Below are 27,104 nucleotides of genomic sequence, written 5' to 3'. Positions count from 1 at the left end.
ATTAAGGAAACAGATTGTGGGCCAAGAAGTACAAGTATTTATTTAATTCTTGTTATGACAAAAAAATAGATCACACTGAAGGTGGGAAAAGGTGTTCACTATCATTGGGGGGGGGCGGGGGGAAGGACTAAATTTGAATGACAATTCTTTCCACGTACGCAATTAGTGGGACTTCTCCTCCCAGGGAGATGCTTCACAAAACTTCCCTGAAGCAAACCCTCAGGGGTGAAGGTGGGAGGGGGGAAATAATCCCCCAAACCACCACAGGCCTTCCCTTTGGCAGAAAACTCTTTGCATTCTACAAAACGGACACCGGGTGGCAGCACATAATAACAGCAACTTTGTAGCTGCTGCTTGTGAAGACAGCTTGATGGAAAACAGTTCTTAAAATATTCATTACCCTTTTAAGAATTTGTCAGCTTGAGCTTGGCTGGAACACATTCATTTGTCTTATATCCTACGTCCACCTCTCCTAGGCCTCTGTGATGACGGGTGGCCAACCAAAAGTCAGAGGAAAATGCAAATGAGACACCTTCATAAACTGCAGACTCTCTTGGGACACCTGACTTTGTTACCTGACTTGATCACCCTGGATTTGACATGATTCCCCACCGTGGTGGGAGTGACAGTGATTTACTCTAGTATATCTGGCCGATGGTCCATAAAATCCCTTGATCACTGTTAGGTGCTCTTACTCATTCTCAAACAGGTAGGTTAGGGAATTATTTCTTCTCCCTCATACTCCGAGCCTCTTGTAGTTTGCCACTGCTAAAAGTGGGCCACACACACACACACTAAAGGATAAATACACACATCTCTGTCAGTATTGCAAGAAATGTAAAATCTTGATATGCTCAGAGAATGATCAAATATTGGAAATTATAACAGAGCATATGATGGGAATCCTGAAACCAAAGCAAACGTTTACAACTTAACTTCTGTATTCTGTACTATTCAAATACTTCCCTCCAGTCCTCACCACCGAGCATAAAAAGGAGAGAAAGATAATTCAGTCTGGAACAATTGGTTGGGAATCCTGATTAGAAAGTGCTAAAAAAAAAAAAAATAAGTTCACCTTAGCAGGGTACTTTGGCAGCATGCTCTAAAGGAAGTCTGTTCCGAGATACGACTATGAAAAAAAAGAGAGAGAGAGAGAGAAGAAAAGGAAAAGAAAAAAGAAAAGAAAAGAAGAAAAGAAAAGAAAAGAAAGAAAAGAAAAAAAGAAAAGAAAAGAAGAAAAGAAAAGAAAAGAAAAGAAAAGAAAAGAAAGAAAAGAAAAGAAAAGAAAAGAAAGAAAACAAAAATAAAAGTCTTATAGTTCTGGTCTCTAGGAAGAAAATGGGCACTAGTAGACACACACACTGTACAACTTCACTCCTTTTCTTCCCATATGCCTCTTCTGCTCATCTTTTCACCCCCAAGTACATCTTTCTATGCCCCCAAAGAGCAGAGCAGAGGGACCAGTTACATGTGATATGATGTGCAGAGCCACAGGTGAGATGACGAAGGGCAGGCTTGAAGTGAAAGTGACAGGTGTAGATGGAGAGATAGTGTCCACAAGGTCCAGTCTTTTGTAAATGGAAGTATTGAAAATAGCTTTTCATTAGGGTCTCACAGAGCTTCAGTGAGGTCTGGGCTATTTCCTTTCGCGGATGGACGTCTCAGAACAAAGGCATTCCTAAATTTCATCAGAAAAGTAAAACATATTTTTGATGTGAACAATTAAAAAATTAAAGTTGAGGCTGAATGTATAATGCTTTCAATCCTGTCTGTGTATCACGTGATAATTTATAGAACATCATTTCAAGATAAGGCTAAATGTATGGCCTTTGATGGATATAAGATATAACCAGTGAGTTCTCCTTCCTTTTTTTTACCTATTTTTGCTCAAATTCAGAGAGAGGTCAAACTATTCTTAGAAAGAAAGAACTATATAAAAGAAGGAAGCTAAACAAAAAGGAAAAGGAGAAAAAAATTAAAAAAAAAGAAAGGAAAAGAAGGAGAAGGAAGGAAAATAAAAACACAATGCATGATGTGGATGAGCTCTCATGGATTTTTTAATAGAAAACTTTATAGAGAGTAATAAAATAATGTTTGCTAAGTGATAATTGAAGCCCTTGGTACTGTTAATGGTATGAAATCAAAGGATAGTTTTTGCTTCCAGTCTCTAAGGAACTTCTAGCATGAGAGTAAAAACTAACCTATCTCAGGGCTAAAATCTGATACAAAATATATATACAACAAGGTCTGAGAGAAAGGAGAGGTTAATACAAGGGATCAATTCTCTCCGTTTGTAAAATTGAAAGTAAAATAATAATATAGCCTATGTTAGAATATCATTTCGGTATTATTGGTGAAGCATTTAGCTAAGTACTTGATGGAGTAAGCATTTAGCAATAGTGCTTATTAACTCATTAAATTGTATAACAGATATAAAGTGCCTTGATAAGTGGGCAAAAGGCAATCAAAAGACATTTATATTAGAAATACAAACTATAGCAACTATGATATATTATTTAATAGTTACTAAATTTTGAATGGGATGAAAAAGTTATGATTAAACTGACCATTTTGTTGCTAGCTACAAAAACAAGCCTCCTCCTTGGACAAGCAATATGGCAATACATAACATAAAAAAAAAGGTTATGTGATTTAATCAAGTATTCCAGGCTTAGCATTTATCTTCAAAAATAAAAGACACATTAACAAGCATAGGACTTTTGCTGTAATTACAACTGTTTTAGTATAAGACTGGAATCAGCTTAAAATTCAACAAGAGAGGAGTGTAGGAATGATTTGATATATTACAGTGCCATCAACCTGGTGGGATATTATATGTTATTAAACATGGTGATTAATCTACAGTGTTCAAATTGTAAAGTGTTTATTTTTAAAAACCCAAAACAATGAAGAGTACAATTATGAGACAATATGGATCAAAGTTAAAGATTTTAGGTATTGAGGACTTTCATCATCAAGGTAAATAGTGAGAGACCTGGAGGAGATATTTACAAAGTCTAAAGTTGACAAGGTATTACCTCAATTATCTCAATTATATTAAGAGTTGTCTCAAAAATAAAGTGAGAAGATCAATAGAAAATAGTCAAAGTCGGTATCTAGGCAATTCTCAGAATGCAGCACCTAACTAACTCTACATGGATGAAGTGATGCTCAACCGAAATATCAATGAGAGGAATAAAAATAAATGCAACATGCAATAGTGTAGTGACATTTTCTCGCCATCAACTTGCAAAATTGAGAATTATATAATGCTGTGTGAGGAGATGATGGAGGGACATGCTCCCTTCCGCTTTGTGGGAGTATGAAGTGGTGCACTCATTCAGAGGAAGTCTGGCAGCAGGATTCAATGGATTTATAAATGTGTGAATCTTACCTCCAAGGAATTCTTCATTCCTGAGTATATGCCCCAGAGGGAATACCTAACAGGTACATAGGGAGACGTATATGTATGGCTTATTAAAACGCTGTTTAGGAGATGGAAGGAGTTAGGGACAATTAGGGGTCCAGTGCAGACAGATGAAGTAAAACTTGGTGTATGTACACAATGGCAAAATGGGCAGCAGTTAGAGGAAACAAACCTACTTTAAATATATAGACACAGATGCATGTCCAAACACTAACACTGAATAAAAGTAATAAGAAACAGGATGAAGCTTATAACACAGAAGGACTGATGCAATTTAGGACACATTCACCTACACACAACTACACACTATTTACTAGAATGCCCACACACATAACCACATGAATATATGGAGAGTGGATTTGATGAACATACATTCTACGGGGGATTGAACTGAGTATTAGAAACTGAGAATAAAATAAAACCAGCTAGGAGTTTTGCCCAGAATGATGATAATGCAAGGCCACACATTGAACAGTAAAATCAACTCAATTCTGTGCACCTGATATTAAAAAAAAAAAAAAGGAAACTAAAATGTATATAACTTTAAGTGAGAAAAGGTGAAAGAATGGATAATTGTATGCAAACTGATTGAAATTAGAATAAAACAGGGTGCAAACTAATGTTTATATGAATTTAAACTAGAGCACAAAAATGATTTGCAAACTGATTAAAGTAACGGCAAATGAAACAAATACAAAATGGTGTACGCACAGATTGAAACTGCCTAAAAATGTACTTTGTGTGAGTTAGTTGGGGAAAGGGCCTTGTTCTGCTCCTCAGCTTTTTCTTGACACCACCTCCCAGGAAAAAAAAAATATAGGGATTATTTATGGGCAAAACCATCTTTATTTTCTGAAATTCCTTTCAGTATCTCCTCCTCTTCCATGCATGAGGCTTGAGGGTAAGATAGAAGCTCTCACCTCCTCTCCTGTCCCAAGACCCAGTGAAAGTAGAAGTGATAACTTAGACAAGTCCTTGGGTCCTTTTCTGTCCCTCTTTAGACTTTGTGTGCACATGACTGGTAAGGTAAGAGAGAGTCTTGACTTATTCATCCTGGGAAGAGTCCTTACTCCACCCTTGGTGCTAATTCCTTGAGCTGGTGTAATTGGTGATGAGGTCCAAGGAAAAGGAGGACACTAGGCTGGGTTAGCCAAAGTCAAAAAATCCTCCTGTCACCCTTTCAGAGTCCAACTCCCTGAGCCAGATTGTCCAATGGGGTGGGGACCAGTCCAGTCTCTTACAGCAGCCTTGCGTTTTACCTTCTGTCCTGTTCATGTTTCTCCTGGACCCTTCAAGGGAGTGTGGCTGCAGGGTCACTACACAAAAACAGTGTAGAAGGGGGTTCAAGGCCCTGCTTACTATTCCACAATAAAACACAATATCAGTCAAACACAGAACTTATTCTTTAAAGTTGAAATAGCTCTCTTAAGCAGCAGAATTATGGATAATTGTTTTCTTCAGTTTTACTTCTTTTAAACAAATATATACATATTCCATTACAGGCAGCAAACAAAAGCATACTTTATGGCCTATTGTTGGCCAGAGTGCCATTCCAGTAATGAATTGCATTAAACAATAACAAGTGTCCCATTGTGTAGCTAATTAGTACATTCATCCTTTATGGTTTTAACTGTTAATAACACAGTCATAAGTAAATGCCTTGTCTCCCAATCTGAGCACTTTCTACACATCTTTGTAGCTTGCATATCACCTAGCACAAAGCTAAGTAAATAATAGTAAGTATATGAGAAATAGGAAACATCCTAAAATGGAAATGATTATTTCTAAGTATCTCATCCGTAGAGAATGTCTAGTATCTTTCTCTACCTTTCTATCAACCTCATTTTTCCTTCGAGGTTTTTCCTGTTGCTGTTACATGAGGAATTCTTACTTTCTTTTTTCTAATTTCTCTTACCAACTCTGAGTTCATTTCATCTCCAAACGCGGCAAGTTCAACTTTTTATCTAACAGATGATTTTATTTGCCTTTTATTATTCTCAAATGATTTTTATCTGAGCAGCAAATATATTTCAAACTCCCCAGTCTTCAAAAATTATGCTGCCAATGTACTGTAGGGAGATTTTTACAGACTGCAAAATGAGAACACGCATCCCTTGATCTGCTAATTTCAAACATCAAGACCCATTATCTTACTTATTTGCATTTTTTTAGATTTCAAGTTCTGGGAGGACAAGAAGCACCACATTTAATATGATATGCAACAATATAGAATGTCGTGCTTTACCGGAAAACTATGATTATATTAAAAATAACGTTGATCACAGTAATAGCAGAGGGAAATTTTGTGGTCTTGTATCATAGGGCCTTCTTTTCCAAACAACAACAGTGACATAAGTTGAGGAGATGGAGAACTATCGTAGTTATGGACAAGGGAATTAAGGAACTTTTATTACCTTAGTTTCTTTCCACCATCTGCAATTTTAGCTTTCTGAAGATAACCTTCTTTTTCAACCATCTGCAAGAAGAATACATAAGTTAAAACTGTGACAAACCCTATGCATTATTATTTTGAATGAACCTATGCTTTCCAATAGTCATTGCAGTGATGGAAGTTTCCAGTCACAGAACTTCATTAATAATGCATATATAGCTTATGGGAAGTGCCTGCAAGATCATTGTCATTACAAGCCGTTATATATCCAAAAGAAAGATTACAAAGAGTAATGTGGATGATTTGTTAGACGGTGATACACCTTTACTCACTTTTCTTTCTGAGCACTGAAGTCACTTGCTTATAAAACTGATTAAAATGGCAAAACAAAAATAAATTTAATGCTTTTCTTAATTTTAAGGTTGATCAACCTTAGAAAAGTTCTTCCTTTTTGCTCCTAATCTTCACCACCTCGTGTATCTGCTGAGGCCAGGAAGTAGAAAGAATTCAGTGGAACCAAGTAACTGAGACAGTTGAACCATGAAAGGCATTTAAAACAGTGATAGTTCATGCATTTCGTTCAGTCACCAAGAAACACTATAGTAGGTGTTATTTTGTTATCTTCTTCCATAATGTGGGTTTGCTTCCTTTCCTATTACGTGCAACAATATAAAATGTAGTGCTTTATTGGAAAACTAATTATATTAAAAATAACGCTGGTCATAGTGATAGCAGAGGGAAATATTCTAGCCTATTTATTTACTTATAATTTCTTTATGTATTTATAAGCTATAAATTATCATTTATTGGCTTTCATTCCCAATGCAACTGCAAGTTTCTTAAAGGAGATTCAACAATTTGTGATAACTTCGCAGAGGAGTTCTAGGATAAATAAATACACAATGCAAATGGTGACTCCCAGCAAAGTCTTTAATAGATGTTTTAATTTCCAAGGACCCTATTGCCACTTTCCCCTGTCTTTCCCACACACCTTTATCTAAAGTCCTTACCCTGTGTTCTATCTTTTCACTCTAGATGAATTGCCCTCAACCTTCTCCCCCGCACTAAAAGCTAAAAGCTTTTAGAAGTCACCTGCCTAATATCAAAGGACCACATTCCCTCAATTCTGCCCTATATGCTTTCCCCCCTGACTGTAATACTCCACCCCACCATGTCTGCATCCCATAAACTCCTAAAGTAGATTTGATGTGATTTGTCTACTGTTAGAAGGTCCTTCCGAGATTCCTCTGCAATCTCTTTTAGGTGCCCCTATCACAAATCCCCATTTTCATTCTGCCATTATCACTATCATGGCACTTAATGGGTCACATTATCCATTTACAATAGTGTCCCTTATCTGCAGAGAATATCAAGACCACAAGACCCCCAGTGGATGACAGAAACCATGGATGGTACCGAACTGTACATATACTATGTTCTTTCCTATACATAGGTTCCTGAGATAAAATTTATTTTATAAATTAGACACTAAGAGATTAACAATAGCTAATAATAAATTGAAGTAATTATTACAATAATATACTGTGGTAAAAATTGAATGAATGTGGTTTCTCTCTCTCAAAATATCCTACTGTACTTCACTCACCCTTCTTCTGGTGATGATGTGAGATGATAAAATGCCTACATGAGGAGATGAATGAGGTGAATGATGTAGGCCTTGTGACATAGTATTAGGCTACTATTGACCTTCTAAAGATATGTTGGAAGGAGGATCATCTACTCCCAGACTGCGATGGACCCTGGGTAACTGAAAACATGGAAAGCGAAACTGCTGATAAGAGGGACTACTGTATGTGGTTGTACCTGCACCTGTGCTGGTTCTACATTTCACATCCGGGTTCCCAGCACCTACAGTACTTGCTGACACCAATAATCACAATTATAAATATTGTTTAAACAAATTAGTGAATGATGAATGAGTGACTATCTTAATTTTTCTAAATCTTTTTTTTTTTTTTTTTAAAGGCAGAGGCAGAGACATAGTCAGAGAGAGAAGCAGGCTCCTTGTGGGAAGCCTGATGTGGGACTCCATTCCAGGACCCCGGGATCATGACCTGAGCCAAAGGCAGATGCTCAACTACTGAGCCACCCAGGTGGCCCTTAAAAATCTTTACAGAAAACTGAAAAAGCCAAAAAAAAAAAAAAAAAACAAAAACCTATCTGCTTATGACAGGTGAGAGGCAGAGATATTTGGGGATAAATGAGTTGTCCCAAACCACTAAAATTTCACCAGTTAATGAATTGGCTATTTACAAGGCTCACTATGAGGTAGGTGAGATTTTTTCTGGTTTGTTCATTATTATATTCCTAATACGTAGCACAGTATTTGCCTTTAAAATCAATTTGATGAATACATTTTTAATAAATAGTGATGAAGATACTAATAATGATTCATAGCAGTTTTTCACATATCTACATTTCCAGAAAATTTCTTCTACTTCAGCATGTTCTACAGTATAAATGAGTTTACAAAGGTCTCCTGGATAATTTTTAGAATCATGATGTTCAATGGTGTATTTTTATACTTGGATGCATCTGTTTATTTGTTTTTCCCACCTTTTTTCTATATATACTGTCCTTTTTTTCTCAGCACCAGAAAATTTTGTTTGTCTATCCCCCGAAACCCATGTAATAAGTTCAGTGTTGAACTCTGGGCATCACTGGTTTCTACAAATGTTTGGAAGAAAAGTGTTTTCAGTAGCAATTAGCATCACAGAGATGTTCCCTTTCTTTAGTAATGTATATTGAGAAATTTTATTGTGTAACCATAGACAAAATTTATTATTTTATTAAAGTTTTCTTCTGATGATAATAAAATAGTTACCAAAAGTCTGAATTTATCTACCAAAAAGCTACAAAACTTTTCAACTCATCATAAAAATCAATGCATGCATTCTCAACTAAGAATATTGTTTTTTTCTCCAAAAAAACTCACTAAAAGACCACTGGGTGAATGTTTAGTGCCTGGAATATATTATTGATGGACATTTCTTTAAAAAGGGAAAAGAAATTCAAAAGGAAAAAAAAACTAATATTCTTTCAGAGAGAAACCAACACAAGCAGCTTGAGATGCATACTTTAAAATTCTCTCTCCTTGCATATGTAAGAGATAATTTTTCAGACACTCCTGGATCTTTTCAGGATACTGAGGTTGAGGCCAGGGGCTGAATTTCTCATGCTAAGGTTCTATTAGTGTGGCATTATTGTCATTAACCAGGCCAAACCAGTTCTCATGGTCTTGGGTCAATCCAGGAGAATTTCCAGGCATAAACCCAGAGAGGCCCCAGAAAAAGGAAAGAGGAAGAGGTGAATAGCAAGTTAATTTTCTTCTCCTATATCATCTTCCCAAGTCCAAGCTGCCTTTTAGGTCATTAGAGACAGCTAATAATCCTCCTACTATATATTCTTACCACACTTACTACTACCATACATGTTTATGTATCTACATGTACTGACATGTAGTTACATACATGTACAATTATCATGCACATGATCCCATTTCTGGGATTAGGTGTACATTTTCCCCTCAATTACCTCTTCCATGCATCATGTACACTCATTCATTCTTTCAACATATTTTCTGTTAGTAATATCTTCTTCCCCTTAAATACCAGCTGCTCTGGTCACAATGGGACCGCAAAGATTAATAGGACACACTTAATCTTATCGAAGCTATATGCTTGTGAGCTCACATTCAAAATACTCGTGTTCTTTCTTTTGAGGACTGGCTACCATACTCCCTTCTACTCGTCTCAGCGACTCAGGCCAGCTGCTGTCCTGGAATAGAAAATTCTAACCAGTTTTCCTACACTGAAAGTATTGCACTATTTTAAGTCCTCTGCCGGCATGCAAGAGTTCCATGAGGTAGATTTAATTACTTTATTATTTCTTTTCATGATACTTCAAAATAACTCACCATGTTTCAAGCACTAGAAATCAGTTATCCTGGAAGGTTCATGGGAGCTGAAAGAAGTATTAGAACAAGTAGAAGATTGCTATGTATTTTGTTTATGGATTTATATATACGGTTCCAGATTAATTATTCTATTTATTCCTACTTTATGTTGATCCCATGGTTTGAAGAGACAATAATCTTTAAATTAGAGTTGAATATATTGGTCATTTAAGGATCAGATGGTCTTATCTCTAGTAATTTACAAAATTATGTATAGCTTTATGTCTAAATTTAGGATACTATAGGCCAAGTTCTGAGCCAACTGGAAGTTTTTTAAAGTACAGGCACTCCCTGGACTTGTATATTTAAAAAAATTGTCAACCAATTCTTAGATGCTGAATCTGGTTTCTTGAGCTATTTGTCCAATGTCCCTTAGAAGCCCTATTTAATGTTAAGTGGCAGGGAAGATCAGCAATTTGTCCAGATTGGATGCCAGCCAGTCTGCTAGCATTGAAGAAGTACTCAGCAGACACAACTGTGCTGAGATATAGATGAGAAGAATGAATGGCACTGGGATACCCAGATAGCACCTGTTTATCAACCTAAGTTGGAGGCTATAGACAAGGCAGGAGTGCAGAAGACAACCTTTGATTAATGGTAACAATCGTGAAAGAAAGACCAGCCTGTAACCGTAAGTACAGACACCACAATTTATTATGTGAAGGCTTCATGTTGTTCTCAGATAAAAGAAGTCCGATCGAAAAGAACAAGCTCTCATCTACAGCAGGCCACCACAAGAATTCTGCTCAAATGCATCTTTATGAATAAAAATGAACTGAACCTAAGACTTCCCCCAAATTTTGATGAGAAGGGATTGACCTTTTTTTTTTTCGAGAAGGGATTGACTTTTAACACCAGAATCACACAGCTTTTATGCTTTACAGTATTTGCTCTGTCGATGTATTGAGATTATTGTTCTTTGACTCTTTGTTCTTTGTGTTTATTGGCAACCCTCTGACTCCTAATTCAGCTTCTGAGGTCCTCTGATATATATAACATGGGTGACTTAAGTAGTCAGTGTCAGTACATCTCCCATTATGACATATACATACACATATACGTCAGAGCTCTTGTTTCTATATCAGCTCCTAACAAATTTGGCTACTAGGAGATAGTTCCCAGGGATCCCGATCATTGAGAAATGAAACCTTTCTAGCTTCACAAAGCTGAGGCAGGCCCCATTCCTGAACTGAAGTGTGCCTTTTAAAGTAGTGCTGCCCTGTGAAACTTTCTGTATGACTGACTGACCTCCCTCTGAGAAAGCTCTGCATCATCTCTTTATAACCACAACCCTGTGCCACTAGAATTCTCAAACAGATTTAGTTTTTACTTACTTTCCAATCTAATAGTAAGGTACCTGCCACGTTCTTTCTGAACTTTTTATAGATCTCAGTGCTTTGCAGACAATCTTGTTTGTTTGGATGACTTCTACTAACAAGTACACATCTGGTTGTATCATTTTACCCCCAAATGCTGCTTCTCTTTTTTTTTCTTAATCTTTTCTTCACTTTCCACTATCTGCAGAAATAGGTATTTCTTCTTTCTATTGGTTTTATTTTTTTTACTTAATTTTTAATTTTTTTAAATTGTATTTATGTAAAGTGTACGAGATGGGCGCCTGGCTGGCTCAGTCGGTTAAGCGCCTGCCTTTGGCTCAGGTCATGATCCTGGGGTCCTGGGATCAAGTCTCGCATCAAGCTCCCAGCTCAGGGGAGTCTGCTTCTCCCTCTGCCCCTCCCCTCACTCATTCTCTCTCTCACTCCCTCTGTCTTTTGCAAAAATAAATTTTAAAAATCTTACAAAAAATAAAGTGTACGACAGGATGTTTTAATATACACAGTGAAATGATAATTACTATAGTCAAGTTAATCGACATATCCATCTCCTCACATAGTTACCTTTTCAGGTATTTCTTATGGTGAGAGCACCTGTGATCTACTCTTTTAACAAATTTCCAGTATACACTTCAATATTATTAACCATAATCACCATGCTATATATATCCATCCTACCTATCTCCACTGGCTTTCCTTCCGGTGACATTGTTTTCAGGTTGCACCACTCTCTTCTGTGGGACTCACTGCCTGCATTTTTCTTCTCAGTCTCCAGTTATTTCTATATTGACTCTAGCTTTATTGCAATATCAGATAGGCAGACCGTGTTTATGGACTTGCTGTGGACACAAACCATTAGCCACGGAAACAAAAGCAGAGGGGGGGGGAAATCACCTTAAAAATCCAGCTTATCTGTATATCACATAAAGCTCTAATTTTTTTTTAAAGTTAAATGCTTAATTTTAGAACTACTTTACATATAGCCCAAGAATGAAATATGGTGTTTTGGCCTAACATAAATACATAATTTACTGTGTATATACTTTTAAAGAGTGGTAAACCAAACTTCAAGTTGGATCCAGTGATTACATGAAGAGGAGAGCAGAAGAAAAGCAAAGAAAAATGATTCTCTGTCATACACGAGCGGTGTCTGGAAAGAGCAACCAAGCCTTCTCAGAGAGGCTGGTCTTGATTTCAGGTCTCAGAGTTAGGCATGGTTTGCCCATTGCAACTTATTTACACCTATTAGTATATATGTTGTGCAACGCTTTTGAGCACATCCTGCCCCTCTTACTTTCTCGGAGGAAGAGAGAACACGTAGGGCTTGGGGGTTCTGCTGAATGTCTTGAACCGTTTTTCAAATGCTGGGTTTGGCAAAGCACATATTATGCTTTGCCAAATGCTTTTCCCCATCATTTTAAACCCCTGTGTATTTCAAGGGAAATTTTACCCACATGTCTCTGATTTATTTACCCCTAACTCATCAAAATGTCATCTTGCAAAAGCTGCTATTGGATGTTTAAGAACTCCCGTGGCTTTTTTCCTGAGCCTTTCATCTTGTAACCAGTGTGTTTCATTTGGCCTCCACCAAACAAGGCCGGGTTCTGTTTGGCAAACTGGCTGATGATGAGGGTACATCTTTGTGTCTCAAGAGTTTTCTTCAGTATTCTGGGGGTTTTTCCTGTATCCCTCCTCTCCTTCCTCATCCTCCATTTCTTTCTCCTTCCCTAAATTATATTTCTTTGTGTCCTTGATTTAAATACGTTGCTCTTTCTTTGTCTGTCATTGGAATTCAGAAAGGAATGGCCTTCCCGGTTCCTGTCTGGGCAATTTATTAGCGTAATTCAATTGTTTTGTTATAACCTAATTTTGGTCTGGGCAGTAAGGAAGAAAGCATTGCTCAATGTTAATAGCCTTTGTTGGTGGTGGTGTGTGTGTTCTTTTTCTCTACTCTAGAGTTAAATGAAATTCAAATGTGGATGGGAGATGTTATTGTAACCTATTTCTGTCTTTTAATGGCTTCTAATCTCCTTACCATCACCTCAAGGCCCTTCATCATCTGAGTACTGCCTCCCTCTCTCTGCACCCCAACCCACTTCCCTTGTTCACTACATTCGAGCCAGTATGACAGTTGTGTAGTTTTTTAAGATGGACTAACTTTGTTCTGATCTCTAGACCTTTGCACTTGCCGTTCACTTGCTGTTCCTCGGGTTCACAGTCTCCTCTTCAAGTTCTTTCTTGACAAACCCTATGTATCCTGCAATCTCAATTTAAATGCTCCTTTCAAAGAATGCTTTTATGACTACTTAATCCAGGGTAGGCTAGCCCCTGTTTCATAGAAATTTATTTTTCTGCTGCCATAGCACGTTTTGTGATTTGCATTTAAAGAATGATGCCTTCCTTTACTAGATTAAGCTTCTCTTCATTCCGAGATTGAAAGTTCCTGGAGAAAAGGACATGACTATTTAGCATATCACTGCATACTCTAAATTTAGCATAGCACCTAGCACAGGGATGGCCCCAACAAATACAGGACGTTAATAAAGGAAGGGCGCAGGAAACAACAACCCAGGAGACGATTTCTATTGAAGTCATTAAATTATATAACTTGTTATTAACACACTACCAACTTGAAGATCCAGGGGAATGTTATTTTATCTTACTAAAGTAAAATTTTGAAAGCCTGAAGAGCTTTTGGGATTTTTTTTTTTTTTTTTTTTTTTTTTTGCGATTTAAGGAAAGCATAGCCTGATCAATAGAATTATTCCCCCAAAGTGGCTGTCCTTTGTTTTAAAATAAGAAAACACTGTATGCTTACAATGTCTTTCATCCTCAAAACCCTCACAAGTATTAATTAATCCACAAAATGATATCTGGCTCCAAAAGGTAGAATCTGAGACTTAAGGTTTATCTGCAAAAGCCTGCTTTGCCCCCAAGCCATGGCAACTTCCTGAGCTCCGTCCTACAAATCCTCCCAGCTCAGGAGGCAGCAGATGATTCTCTAAAACCTGCCACAGGCTTTTGACTCCTGCAGGGTTATCCATAGACTGTCTCATACTCTTTTGAAAAAAATAAAGATGATAAAAATTTAGCATGTTATAAACATGGTTATTTTTGTCAAGCATTTCTTTGAGGGAAAAAGGGAAAGTGCCCTGAAAATAATTAGGTATCATGAACAGTTACAACATGAAATACGCAAGATCCGGAAACAAACACATAATAGTATATTTGACATTTTGTGTTGAAAATCGTTGCTGCATTATAGCATTTGTTAAGCAACCATACAGATTCCCAGAAAATAATTTAGGTCTCTTGCACTGATAGCATATGGATTTGTATACCATGTGGCATGAATGACGTCACCTGTCAGTGAACTGGGTGGTTTCCGCCATGAGATTTTAGACTCCAGCAAGAAATGTATTTTTGCCAGTATTCAGAACAAATGCATTATGCTTCTGTTTAACCAGGTTGATCATTATCTACTTCATTATAGGGGCCATTGAGAAGTGAAGCCTGGCTACTGGAGAGTGATAGCATCTATTGGCGTACCCACCATGGCAGATTCCACTTTTAAAAAGTGAATCATTTTTCTCCAAGGGGATAGATCTAATGATGCACTTTTGCCAGTTATGTTTAAAGCCAAGGTTTCTCATGGTTTCTAGAAAATGTTCAGGGGAGTTCTGAAATCAAGGAAATGGGATTTATACAGCAAAAAATGTTGGACATAAATAAGCTAAAAAATCCATATGGTAAAAATAATGACTAATAATCTAACTTAAAGAATTTTATTATTTTCTAAAATGTTTCAATGTATATTATTGCATGTTTAATAGGTCATCCTGGTTGGTACTGCTAAGGGAAACTATTGCGAGAACCTCTGGCTGAAGCAATAGTGGAAGGGAGGAGATTAGTAGAGATGAAAGTGAGGAACATAACCGTATTTTTGAGGAAAAGTATGTGTGTCTAGGTAAATATAATATAAGGTTAGATTAGTCAAACATAAAGAAAACTTTATAGGTTTTAGAAAATAATTCAAGTCTTGGTATGAATGATAATGGATAGTTAAAAGTTAATCAGGGGTGCTTAGGTGACTCAGTCAGTTAAGCAACCGACTCTTGATTTCAGCTCAGGTCATGATCTCAGGTTCGTGAGATTGAGCCCCACGTTGGACTCTGTGTTGGGCGTGGAGCCTGCTTGGGATTCTCTCTCTCCCCCTGGCCATCCATGCCTCCTCCTCGGCAGGTTTTAGAGAATCTCTCTCACAAAGAACTTCTATAAATAGCAGGCATATATTTATTAACATCTAAATTGACAATATACTTTTAATACACCATTAACATCTTATTATTAAATCAGTTGACAAACATGTCTTTTCTGAACAAGTCCTGGTGCCAAAAGCAATGTAAGACGAAGTATGAAATAATAAAGAAAATATAAGTCCTGATCCCTAACTTCAAAGCATTACAGTGTAGCCATGGAACAAGCCTATTACCCATGAACTGAGGGTGAACAACACAAAAGAGTGCTGAGATGAGGATAACAGTTGTCACAGAAAACCCAAGTTCCCTCAGGGTAAAAGATGTGTCTTAATGATGTTACCATCCCTGGTTTGAGGGTGTATATTTGGGAGTAGATAATAAATAAGATAAGTCAGAGACCATGAGAGAAATCTATAAATTTGATGTCATAGAGAATTAGAGGCTGTTGGATGCTTTCACAAGGAAAATGAAGAAAGTACTGTTTCCTGAAGATTGGTATGGAACTGCTACACAGGATCAGTGGGAGGGGCACAATGGAGTCCAGGGGAGGGGTGGGGGTGCCATCACAAGCATTTGAAGGCCTGGGCAAAATGGAATTCTATTTAATGGAACATGAGTGGCTATTTAATTCACTGAAGCTCCATAAGAAAACGGTTTACTCATAGTCATATGAGGAAAGTGTTTCAAAGAGAGTTATCAGGGCAGCCCAGGTGGCTCAGCGGTTTAGCGCCTGCCTTTGGCCCAGGGCCTGATCCTGGAGACCTGGGATCGAGTCCCATGTCAGGCTCCCTGCATGGAGCCTGCTTCTCCCTATGCCTGTGTCTCTGCCTCTCTCTCTCTCTCTCTCTCTCTCTCTCTCTCTCTCTCTGTCTCTCATGAATGAATAAATAAAAGCTTTTAAAAAATCATTTAAAAAAAAGAGTTATCAACTGGGTTAATTTCTCAGGTCTGGGCACCCTGGTGGTCCTGGTGGCTCAGTGGTTGAGCACCTGCCTTTAGCTCAGATCATGACCCTGGGGTCCTAAGATCTAGTCCCACATAGGGCTCCCTGCAAAGGGCCTGCTTCTTCTTCTGCCTATGTCTCTGCCTTTCTCTGTGTCTCATGTCTCTGCCTTTCTCTGTATCTCTCTCATGAATAAGTGAATAAAATCTTAAAAAAAAAACAAAAAACTGCTCAGATCTAATGAGAAAACTGGGACTTTACCTATGGATTTAGCAATATGGAAGCAATTGATGACCTTGATAGGAGATTAGCAGTTGAGATAAAAGCCTAAATGGAGTTGGTTCAAGAGATAAAGGAGAAATTGACAACAAAAAAGGTAGTCAATCCTTGTAAGGAATTTTTATTCTAAAACAAAGAAAGTAGTGGAGCAATGGCTAGAGTAGAGATGAGGGATCTAGAAGATGAACAATGAAAGAGAGAACTGAACTAGAAAAAGAAATATTTTTGGTGTTGAGGATGAGAAAGCCCAAAGATAATAGGGATGGAATAGCAGGGAAAAGCTAGAAATCAAGTCATCTCAGTGCAGTGTCCTATAAGCCCATGAAACTGGAAGCATGTTGGCCAATGTGAAATTTAGCAGGAAGGATAAGCATAAAGAAAAATGGTGTTATGTTTATCAAAAATGAATCATTAACAGAAAGAAGTGTCAGAACATATCAGGAAAGTTGGGCTTATGTGTTTTTAAGATATCTCTAATATTTCATTCATGTTATTTGCAATGTTTCAGGCACTTTTCTAGTCATTAGGATAAAACAATAAACAAAAATGGAAACAAAAAATTCCTGCTTTAGTGGGCTTAGAATCTACTGGTAAGGGATTAATTTTTTCCTTTAAAAAATTATTCATTTATTTTAGAGAGAGAGAGAGAGAGCATGAGTGGGAATGGCAGAGGAAGAGAGAGAGAGAAACTCAAGCAGACTCCACACTGAGTGCAGAGCCCAACACAGGGCTTGATCTCATGACCCTGAGATCACGATCTGTGCTAAAGCCAAGAGTCAGATGCTCAACCAACTGAGCCACCCAGGCACCCTAGGATTAAATTTTTCTTTAAAAAAAAATTGTCAAAAGTACAATAGGTCCCAAATAATCTCTGCTTCCTGTAATTCACAGCTTTGTGTTGTCCCTTCTTGAGTATAGACTGGACTTAGTGACTTGATTCTGACCAAGAGAACATGGAAAAGTTGACAGGATATCACTACTATGATTAGGTTACAAAAGATTTCACCTTCTGTCTCGCTAGCAGAATTGCTAGCATGGCTCTACTGGTGAGGCCCATATGACAGGGAACTGAGAGCAGCCTCTGGACCACATTCCTGGAGGAACTGAACCCTGCCAACAATCATGTGCATGAACAGGAAAGCAGATCCTTCCCCAATCAAACCTTCAGATGTGACTCCAATTCCTACTTAAAGTTTGATTGAAATCTTTTGAAGAACTGTGAACCAGAGGACTCTGGCACAGCTAAGCCATCCCTGGATCCCTGACCCACACAAATATGAGATAATAATGCATGCTATTTTAAGTTGTTGAGTTTAGGAATAATTTATTCTGCAGTAGTAGGTAAATAATACAGAATTACAGGGAAATAAACTTACCAACTGTTCCAATGGAGTAATGACATCTTTCAAGACATGCTGTGAATGATTCCTTCTGTGTCGGGATATCTGCAAAAATATTGACATTAGATATTTTTTATACTTTTTTCTCCAAAAAAAGAAACTATATATATATATTTTTTTAAGATTTTACTTATTTATTCATGAGAGACACACAGAGAGAGGCAGAGACATAGGCAGAGGAAGGAGAAGCAGGCTCCATACAAGAAGCCCAATGTAGGACTCGATCCTGGGACTCTGGGATCATGCCCTGAGCCGAAGGCAGACACTCAACACTGAGCCACCCAGGTATCCCTATAAATGGTTTTAAAAAGCATATTTTCATAAAAGTACACAGGTAAATAACCATATTAAGATTCATTTAAGGAGTCAAACAAAGTAGATCTAAAATGGAAAGTAAATGTTTAGACATTGACCAATTTGTACTCAAAGATTTCTGGCTCCAACAATATCTCCTATTCCATGTAACTTTGACGCTCCTCTTATCAAGGGGTGGGGTCTATGTTCTTTCATTTTGAACCTGGCTAGAGCTTTATGCCTTCTTCAGTCAAAAAATAGAGCAGAAGGGACACTACATGACTTAAAATTTTAGAGCATAAAAATGTCATGCATTTCCTCCTTATTCTCTGAGAACCCTCAAATTTGGAAAATACTCACCCTGTTGGGTGAAGATGAAGTCCAAATCATCTCACACAGAAAGATCACAGGGAGAGACCTCATAGGGTTTCTGGCTAAGAGACTAGCTGAGGTTCTAGCAGAAAGTATCAACTGCCAATCATAGGAGTATAGGTATTTTCTGATGGTTCCCTCTGCCAACCATTGAGTCAGCCCCATGCTTCAAGTCCGAATAGAAGCCTCAAACACTGTGTAGTAAAGACAAGGTGTTCCTGCTGTATCTTATCTGAATTTTTTATGAGATTCTGTAGGCATAAAAAAATCATTGCTTTATACCTCTATATTTCATATCTCCTTTTACAGATGTATTTAAATACATGATAATCAATGGATTAGTGTTTTTGGAACAAAATTTTTAAATGCCTATTCTTGTTTCTGCCAAAGATGCATCACAGACTGATTCTGTAATAAAACAAAAAAAGAGAAAAAGAAGGAATTTATAATGAAATATTGTATTGTTTGATAATTTAAACCAAAGCTCCAATTAATAATACTATTTTACTAGACAGGATTTTTCCAGTATTTTACATGAAGGGAGGTGGGTAAGGCAAAAGAGACAAGGAAGTAGGAAAAGGAGAAATGAGAGAGAGAAAAAGAGAGGCTGGGATGAGTTGAGGTAGTAAGGAAATAAAGCAGTCCTGAGAACTGTCTGGAAAAGAACTTTGGATGCCATTGACTCTGGTTATTGGCACATGTAACTGACTGAACAGATTCAATCAATGTCTTTTAAGATTTTGAGAGAATTGCATTAGCAAAGAGACCAGAGGCCTTGCCTCAAAAACCTGTGACTCTATACAACCCTTGCACCCCATATTTGCTCCACAAAACCGAATTGTAAGGCAATACAACTTCCAAGGGAGCCATTCTCTTCAAAGCTCACATTCAATGTGGCCAGGGGGTGGGGGTGGGGGATAACCAGAAAGGAAAAGCCTCCAGAAAGCAGAGCCAGAAACCTTGGAGAACAATGGGCATGGGGAATTATGCCAGAAAGGAGAACCAGGAGAGCGAGGAACTGACTCTGCTGCCGGGGCAGGAGTCTCACAGGCCTGCCCAGCAGATTTTAATAATCATTTGGGTCAAGTGACTGTTGGCCATTTACCATTTATTTCCTTTACAAATGAGAGGAGTTTGTGTGTTTGTTTCCAGTTACCAAGCTCTTGTCCACCATCGTCTATTGGATGTGATAGGGAAAACAGAACAGAGAATTCATTTCTTCGGGTTCTAAACCTTGAACCCCCTAGAAAGAAATTGGCTTGGTAAAGAAAATTATTTATAGCTATTCCGCTCTTGGAGTTTGATGTAGTAACTGCATGGGTCTTGGGGTCATCTTCTTTGGGGAGGCACATAGATGCATTTCTAAGTGTTGGAAGACAGGTGCAAACCGATGTATGGTGAGGGAGGGGATGACTGTAGCAGACCCCAGTCCCTGCTCATCAAAATTCTGTCCTTTCTCCAGGGCCTATCTCTAGACTGCATTTCTCAACCTGCCTTGCAGTGAGGAGGGGCCACGTGACTCGTTCAGAACAACCGGATCTGAGCAGAACCCATGAGCAGCTCTTCCCATTCAAAGCTAGTAACCAGGGCGTGTTTCCCCTCCCTCCCTGCTGCCTCCTCATGCACTGGCTTCCAGGGAACACTGAAGGAGGCCCTGCAGGAGGCTGACGATGCAAGATGGAAGAAGACTGAATCATCATGTGGAGAAAAGCCAAACATTGGCCAGGAAAGCTCATTTTGTGTTATTTAGTAAACCTTTTATTTTGGACTAATTTTATACTTAGAGAAAAGTTGTAGAAAGTAAGGAAAGTTCCTGTAGAAAATTTCCTTTTTAACTGCTTCAGTGTGAGAAATAAACTTCTATTTCTTGGAGCCATTGTGTATTGTAGAGAATTTTACAGCTCCTAGCATTATCCTAAATAAAACAACCATAGCTGATCTTAATTCACATTGAAATGAATATGTGTGTATATATATATATATATATATATATATATATATATATATATTCACATATATGTTAGGTATTAAAACCTTTTAAGGAACCAGGCATTTATTTTGTACTGCTGTGCATTTGGAACTTGACTTCTGTTAACTATTAGTCATTAAACTAAGGTTTATTATCTTCACTGAAAATTTAATATAAATGTCTTACGTAAAACTTACAAGAGTGGAAGAGTTCTGGGATTTTTTTTTTCTTGTTCCATTTCCATGAAACTTGTTGGATTTCCAGTCTTGGGCTAAAAATCATTCTCCTAGCATATGTTACCTCAAGCTTTAAATGTTAGAGAAAGTAGTATCAAGTAATGTCTCCACAGCATTGATGAATAAGCACCTGGACTTCCCTTTGTGTCAGTTTAACCATTTCTTCTATGATGAACCCATGTCTTCCTTTATCCTACCACTTCTAGATTGTGGTGGGTGTATTGACCTACCAGCCTCTAAATATTATCTTCTAGTCACTAGGAAGTTGTCCTATAAGGCAATGTTTTTAAAATGTGTTGTGTATATATTGCCAGGGGCACAAGAGATTATTTTAGCTGATGAACGTCTTAATTATCATACACACAGTCTTAAGGTTTAGCAGAAAATTTTACACAGAAAGCCATTTATTAGTGGTATGAATACATTTTCCATTAAAATAGAGTAAAGGGGTGCCCAGGTGGCTCATTTGATTAAGCCTCTGCCTTTGGCTGAGGTCATGATCCCAGGGTCCTGGGATCCAGCCCTGCATCAGGCTTCCTGCTCAGCAAGGAATCTACTTCTCTCTCTCCCCCCATTGCTCATACTCTCTCTCTTTCACTCTCAAATGAACAAATAAAATCTTAATAAAAAAAAGAGTAAAATAAAATAAAGTGTAAATAATACAATTAAGTAAGTACTATATAATGTGCAATATGGAGAAAAAGTCCACAAACATAACAAGTAAATGACTGAAATTTTTGGGAAAAAATTATTTAAATATTTAATTTTTTCTTTACTTTTTTATACATATTTTTTATTGAAGTTTTATTTGCCAACATGTAGTATAGCACCTAATGCTCATCCTGTCAAGGATAGTATCCTAGTATTCTGTGATCCTAGTATAGCACCTAGTCCTCCTCAGTGCCCATCACTCAGTCACCCCATCCCCCCACCTGCCTCCCCTTCCACTACCCCTTGTTCGTTTCCCAGAGTTAGGAGTCTCTCATGTTTTGTCCCTTTTTCTGATTTTTCCCACTCAGTTCCTCTATAATTCCTTTAACTATTTTTTATATTCCCCAAATGAATGAGACCATATAATGTTTGTCCTTCTCCAACTGACTTACTTCACTCAGCATAATACCCTCCAGTTCCATCCATGTTGAAGCAAATGGTGGGTATTTGTCATTTCTAATGGCTGAGTAATATTCCATTGCGTACATAGACCACATCTTCTTTATCCATTCATCTGTTGATGGACACCAAGACTCCTTCCACAGTTTGGCTATTGTGGACATTGCTGCTATAAACACTGGAGGGCAGGTGTCCTACCATTTCCCTGCATCTGTATCTTTGGGGTAAATCCCCAGCAGTGCAATTGTTGGGTCATAGGGCAGATCTATTTTTTAACTCTTTGAGGAACCTCCACACAGTTTTCCAGAGTGGCTGCACCAGTTCACATTCCCATCAACAGTGTAAGAGGGTTCCCTTTTCTCTGCATCCTCTCCAACATTTGTGGTTTCCTGTCTTGTTAATTTTCCCCATTCTCACTGGGGTGAGGTGGTATCTCATTGTGGTTTTGATTTGTATTTCCCTGATGACAAGTGATGCAGAGCATTTCCTCATGTGCTTATTGGCCATGTGTATGTCTTTGGTGAAATGTCTGTTCATGTCTTTTGCCCATTTCATGATTGGATTGTTTGTTTCTTGGGTGTTGAATTTGATAAGTTCTTTATAGATCTTGGATACTAGCCCTTTATCTGATAGGTCATTTGCAAATAGCTTCTCCCATTCTGTAGGTTGTCTTTTAGTTTTGTGGACTGTTTCTTTTGCTGTGCAGAAGCTTTTTATCCTGATTAAGTCCCAATAGTTCATTTTTGCTTCTATTTCCTTTGCCTTCATAGATATATCTTTCAAGAAGTTGCTGTGGCCAAGTTCAGAAAGGGTGTTGCCTGTGTTCTCCTCTAGGATTTTGATGGATTCTTGTTTCACATTTAGATCTTTTATCCATTTTGAGTTTATCTTTGTGTAAGGTGTAAGAGAGTGGTCTAGTTTCATTCTTCTGCACGTGGCTGTCCAATTTTCCCAGCACCATTTATTGAAGATACTGTCCTTTTTCCAGTAGATAGTCTTTCTTGCTTTGTTGAATATTAGTTGACCATAGAGTTGAGGGCCCATTTCTGGGTCCTCTATTCTGTTCCATTGATCTATGTGTCTGTTTTTGTGCCAGTACTACACTGTCTTGATGACCACGGCTTTGTAATACAACCTGAAATCTGGCATTGTGATGCCCCAGCTATGGTTTTCTTTTTCAATATCCCCCTGGCTATTCGGGGTCTTTTCCAATTCCACACAAATCTTAAGATTATTTGTTCCAACTCTCTGAATAAAGTCCCTGGCATTTTGATAGGGATTCCATTAAATGTGTGAATTGCCCTGGGTAGCATTGACATTTTCACAATATTAATTCTTCCAATCCATGAGCATGGACTATTTTTCCATCTCTTTGTGTCTCCCTCAATTTCTTTCAGAAGTGTTTTGTAGTTTTTATGGTATAGATCTTTACCTAAGATTTACCTTTTGGTTAGGTTTATTCCTAGGTATCTTATGCTTTTGGGTGCAACTGTAAATGGGATTGACTCCTTAATTTCTCTTTATTCAGTCTCATTTTTAGCGTATAGAAATGCCACTGATTTCTGGGCATTAATTTTGTATCCTGCCACACTGCTGAATTGCTTTATGAGTTCTAGAAATCTTGGGGTGGAGTCTTTTGGGTTTTCTATGTACAGTATCATGTCATCTGCAAAGAGGGAGAGTTTGACTTCTTCTTTGCCAATTTGAATGCCTTTTATTTCATTTTGTTGTCTGATGGCTTAGGCCAGGACTTCCAGTACTATGTTGAATAGCAGTGGTGAGAGTGGACATCCCTGTCGTGTTCCTGATCTTAGGAGAAAGGCTCCCAGTGTTTCCCCATTGAGAATAATATTTGCTGTGGGCTTTTTATAGATTGCTTTTAAGATGCTGCGGAATGTTCCCTCTATCCCTACACTCTGAAGAGTTTTGATCAGGAACGGGTACTGTATTTTGTCAAATGATTTATCTGATCTATTGAGAGGATCATATGGTTCTTGTCTTTTATCTTATTGATATGATCTATCACATTGATCGTTTTATGAGTGTTGAACTAGCCTTGCATCCCAGGGATAAATCCCACTTGGTCATGGTGAATAATCTTTTTAATGTACTGTTGAATCCTATTGACTAGCATCTTGTTGAGAACCTTTGCATCCATGTACATCAGGGATATTAGTCTATAATTCTTTTAGTGGGGTCTTTGTCTAGTTTTGGAATCAAGGTGATGCTGGCCTCATAAAACGAGTTTGGAAGTATTTCAGCCCTTTCTATCTTTCAGAACAGCTTTAGTAGAATAGATATTATTTATTCTTTAAAAGTTTGATAGAGGGCAGCCCGGTGGCTCAGTGGTTTAGTGCCACCTTTAGCCGAGGGCATGATCCTGGAGACCCAAGATCGAGTCCCACATCAGGCTTCCTGCTTGGAGACTGCTTCTCTCTCTGTGTGTGTCTCTGCATCTCTCTCTCTCTCTCTCTCTCTCTCTCTCTCTCATCTCTCATGAATAAATAAATAAAATCTTTTTTAAAAAGTTTGATAGAATTCCCCTGAGAAGCCATCTAGCCCTGGACTTTTGTGTCTTGGGAGGTTTTTGATGACTGCTTCAATTTCCTCCCTGGTTATTGGCCTGTTTGGGTTTTCTATTTCTTCCTGTTTCAGTGTTGGTAATTTGTGGTTTTCCAGAAATGCATCCATTTCATTTGTTGGCATATAGCTGCTCATAATACGTTTTAAAAATCGTTTGTATTTCCTTGGTATTGGTTGTGATCTCTCCTCTTTTACTCATGATTTTATTAATTTGAGTCTTTTTCTTTTTAGTAAGGGTGGCTAATGGTTTATCTATCTTATTAATTCTTTCAAAGAACCAACTCCTTGTTTTGTTGATCTGTTCCACAGTTCTTCTAGTCTTTATTTCATTGAGTTCTGTTTGAATCTTTATTATCTCTCTTTTTCTGCTTGTTAGGTTTTACTTGCTGTTCTTTCTCAGTTCCTTTAGGTGCAAGGTTAGCTTGTGTATTTGAGTTTTTTTCCAATTTTTGGGGGGAAACTTGTATTGCAATGTATTTCCCTCTTAGGACTGCTTTTGTGTATATCTCAAACATTTTGAATGGTTGTATCTTCGTTTTCATTAGTTTCCATGAATCTTTTTAATTTTTCTCTAATTTCCTGATTGACCCATTCGTCTTTCAGCAGGATGCTCTTTAACCTTCACATGTTTGAGTTTCTTCCAAATTTCTTCTTGTGATTGAGTTCTAGTTTCAAAGCATCGTGGTCTGAAAATATGCAGGGGACAATCCCAATCTTTTGATATTGGTTGAGACCTGATTTGTGACCCAGTATGTAGTCTATTCTGGATAAAGTTCAATGTGCATTTGAGGATGTGTTTTCAGTGGTGTTCGGATGCACAGTTCTGCAAATATCTGTGAAATCCATCTGGTCCAGTGTATCATTTAAGGTCCTTGCTTCTTTGGTGATGTTCTGCTAAGAATATCTGTCATTTGCAGAAAGTTCTGTGTTGAAGTCTCCTACTATTAGTGTATTATTATCTAAGTATCTCTTTACCTTGGTTATTAATTAATTGATATACTTGGCAGCTCCCACATTAGGGGCATAAATATTCATGATTGTTAGGTCCTCTTGTTGGATAGATCCTTTAAGTATAATATAGTGTTTCTCTTCATCTCTTACTATAGTCTTTGGGATAAACTTTAATGTATCTGATAAGATAGGTACATTACATGTACCTGAAAGAGGATGGCTACCCCTGCTTTCTTTTGAGGACCACTTGAATGGTAAATGGTTCTTCACCCTTTCATTTTCGGGCTGGAGGTGTTCTTAGATCTAAAATGAGTCTCTTAAAATAAAATAAAATAAAATAAAATAAAATAAAATAAAATAAAATAAAATAAAATGAGTCTCTTGTGGACAGCAAATAGAAGGGTCTTTCTTTTTTATCCAGTTCAATACACTGCATCTTTTGATGGGATCATTTAGCCCATTCAAGTTCAGAGTAACTATTGAAAGATATGAATTTAGTGTCATAGTATTACCTATACTGTCCTTGTTTTTGTGAATTGTTTCTTTGGTCCCCTCCCCCTTTTTTGTATTTTTTTATTGGAGTTCGATTTGTCAACATATAGCATAACACCCAGTGCTTATCCCGTCAAGTGCTCCCTCAGTGCCCGTCACCCAGTCACCCCAACCCCCCGCCCACCTCCCCTTCCACTACCCCTTGTTCATTTTCCAGAGTTAGGAGTCTCTTATGTTCTGTCTCCCTTGGATTCCCTTTTTCTTTCACAGGGTCTCACTTAATACTTCTTGCAGAGTGAGTTTGGTGGTCACATATTCCTTCAGTTTCTGCCTATCCTGGAAGCTCTTTATCTCTCCTTCTATTCTGAATGAGAACATTGCTGAATAGAGTATTCTTGGCTGCATGTTCTTCTCATTTAGGACCCTGAATATATCCTGCCAGCCCTTTCTGGCCTGCCAGGTCTCTGTGGACAGGTCTTCTGTTAACCTAATACTTCTCCCCATATAAGTTAGGGGTCTCTTATCTCTCGCTGTTTTAAGGATTTTCTCTTTATCTTTGCAATTTGCAAGTTTCACTATTAAATGTTGAGGTGTTGAACGTTTTTTATTGATTTGGAGGGGGGAGGGCTCTCTGTCTCCTGGATTGGAATGCCTGTTTCCTTCCCCAAATTAGGGAAGTTCTCTGTTATGATTTATTAAATATCTCTCTCCCTCTTGGCATCTTCTGGAACCCCAATTATATGTAGATTCTTCCTTCTGAGGCTATCATTTATTTCCTTTACCTTTCCTCATGATCTCTTAATTGTTTTTCTCTTTTTTCCTCAGCTTCCTTCCTTACCATCAATTTGTCTTCTAGGTCACTCACTCTCTCTTCCACCTCTTTAACCCTAGCCGTTAGGACATCCAGTTTGGATTGCATCTCATTTAATTTATTTTTAATTTTGGCCTGATTATATCTAAATTCTGCATAACAAAGTCTCTAGAGTCCTTTATGCTTTTTTTTCCAGAGCCACCAGCAGCTTTATAATTGTACCCCTGAATTAGCTTTCTGACTTTGAATTGTAATCCCTATTCTGTCACTCTGTGG

At 37.8% G+C, this 27,104-nt stretch overlaps 1 protein-coding gene across 1 annotated transcript in view; it reads right to left on the bottom strand.

The window, feature by feature from the left end:
- The window catches only part of LOC129495519 (rho GTPase-activating protein 15), a 617,088-nt gene that overhangs the window by 516,203 nt on the left and 73,781 nt on the right, over positions 1–27,104 (bottom strand). The window contains exons 3-4 of the mRNA XM_055303107.1: positions 17,987–18,055; positions 5,842–5,903 (exon numbers count right to left, since the gene is read on the bottom strand). Coding sequence (XP_055159082.1) covers positions 5,842–5,903; positions 17,987–18,055 — 131 coding nt within the window. The remainder of the gene's footprint in view (positions 1–5,841; positions 5,904–17,986; positions 18,056–27,104) is intronic.

The sequence above is a fragment of the Nyctereutes procyonoides genome, unplaced genomic scaffold (assembly GCF_905146905.1).
Source record: "Nyctereutes procyonoides isolate TBG_1078 unplaced genomic scaffold, NYPRO_anot_genome, whole genome shotgun sequence".
NCBI lineage: Eukaryota > Metazoa > Chordata > Mammalia > Carnivora > Canidae > Nyctereutes > Nyctereutes procyonoides.
Note: the sequence above shows the minus strand (reverse complement) of the source record. Positions and strands in the feature narration are given on the sequence as shown.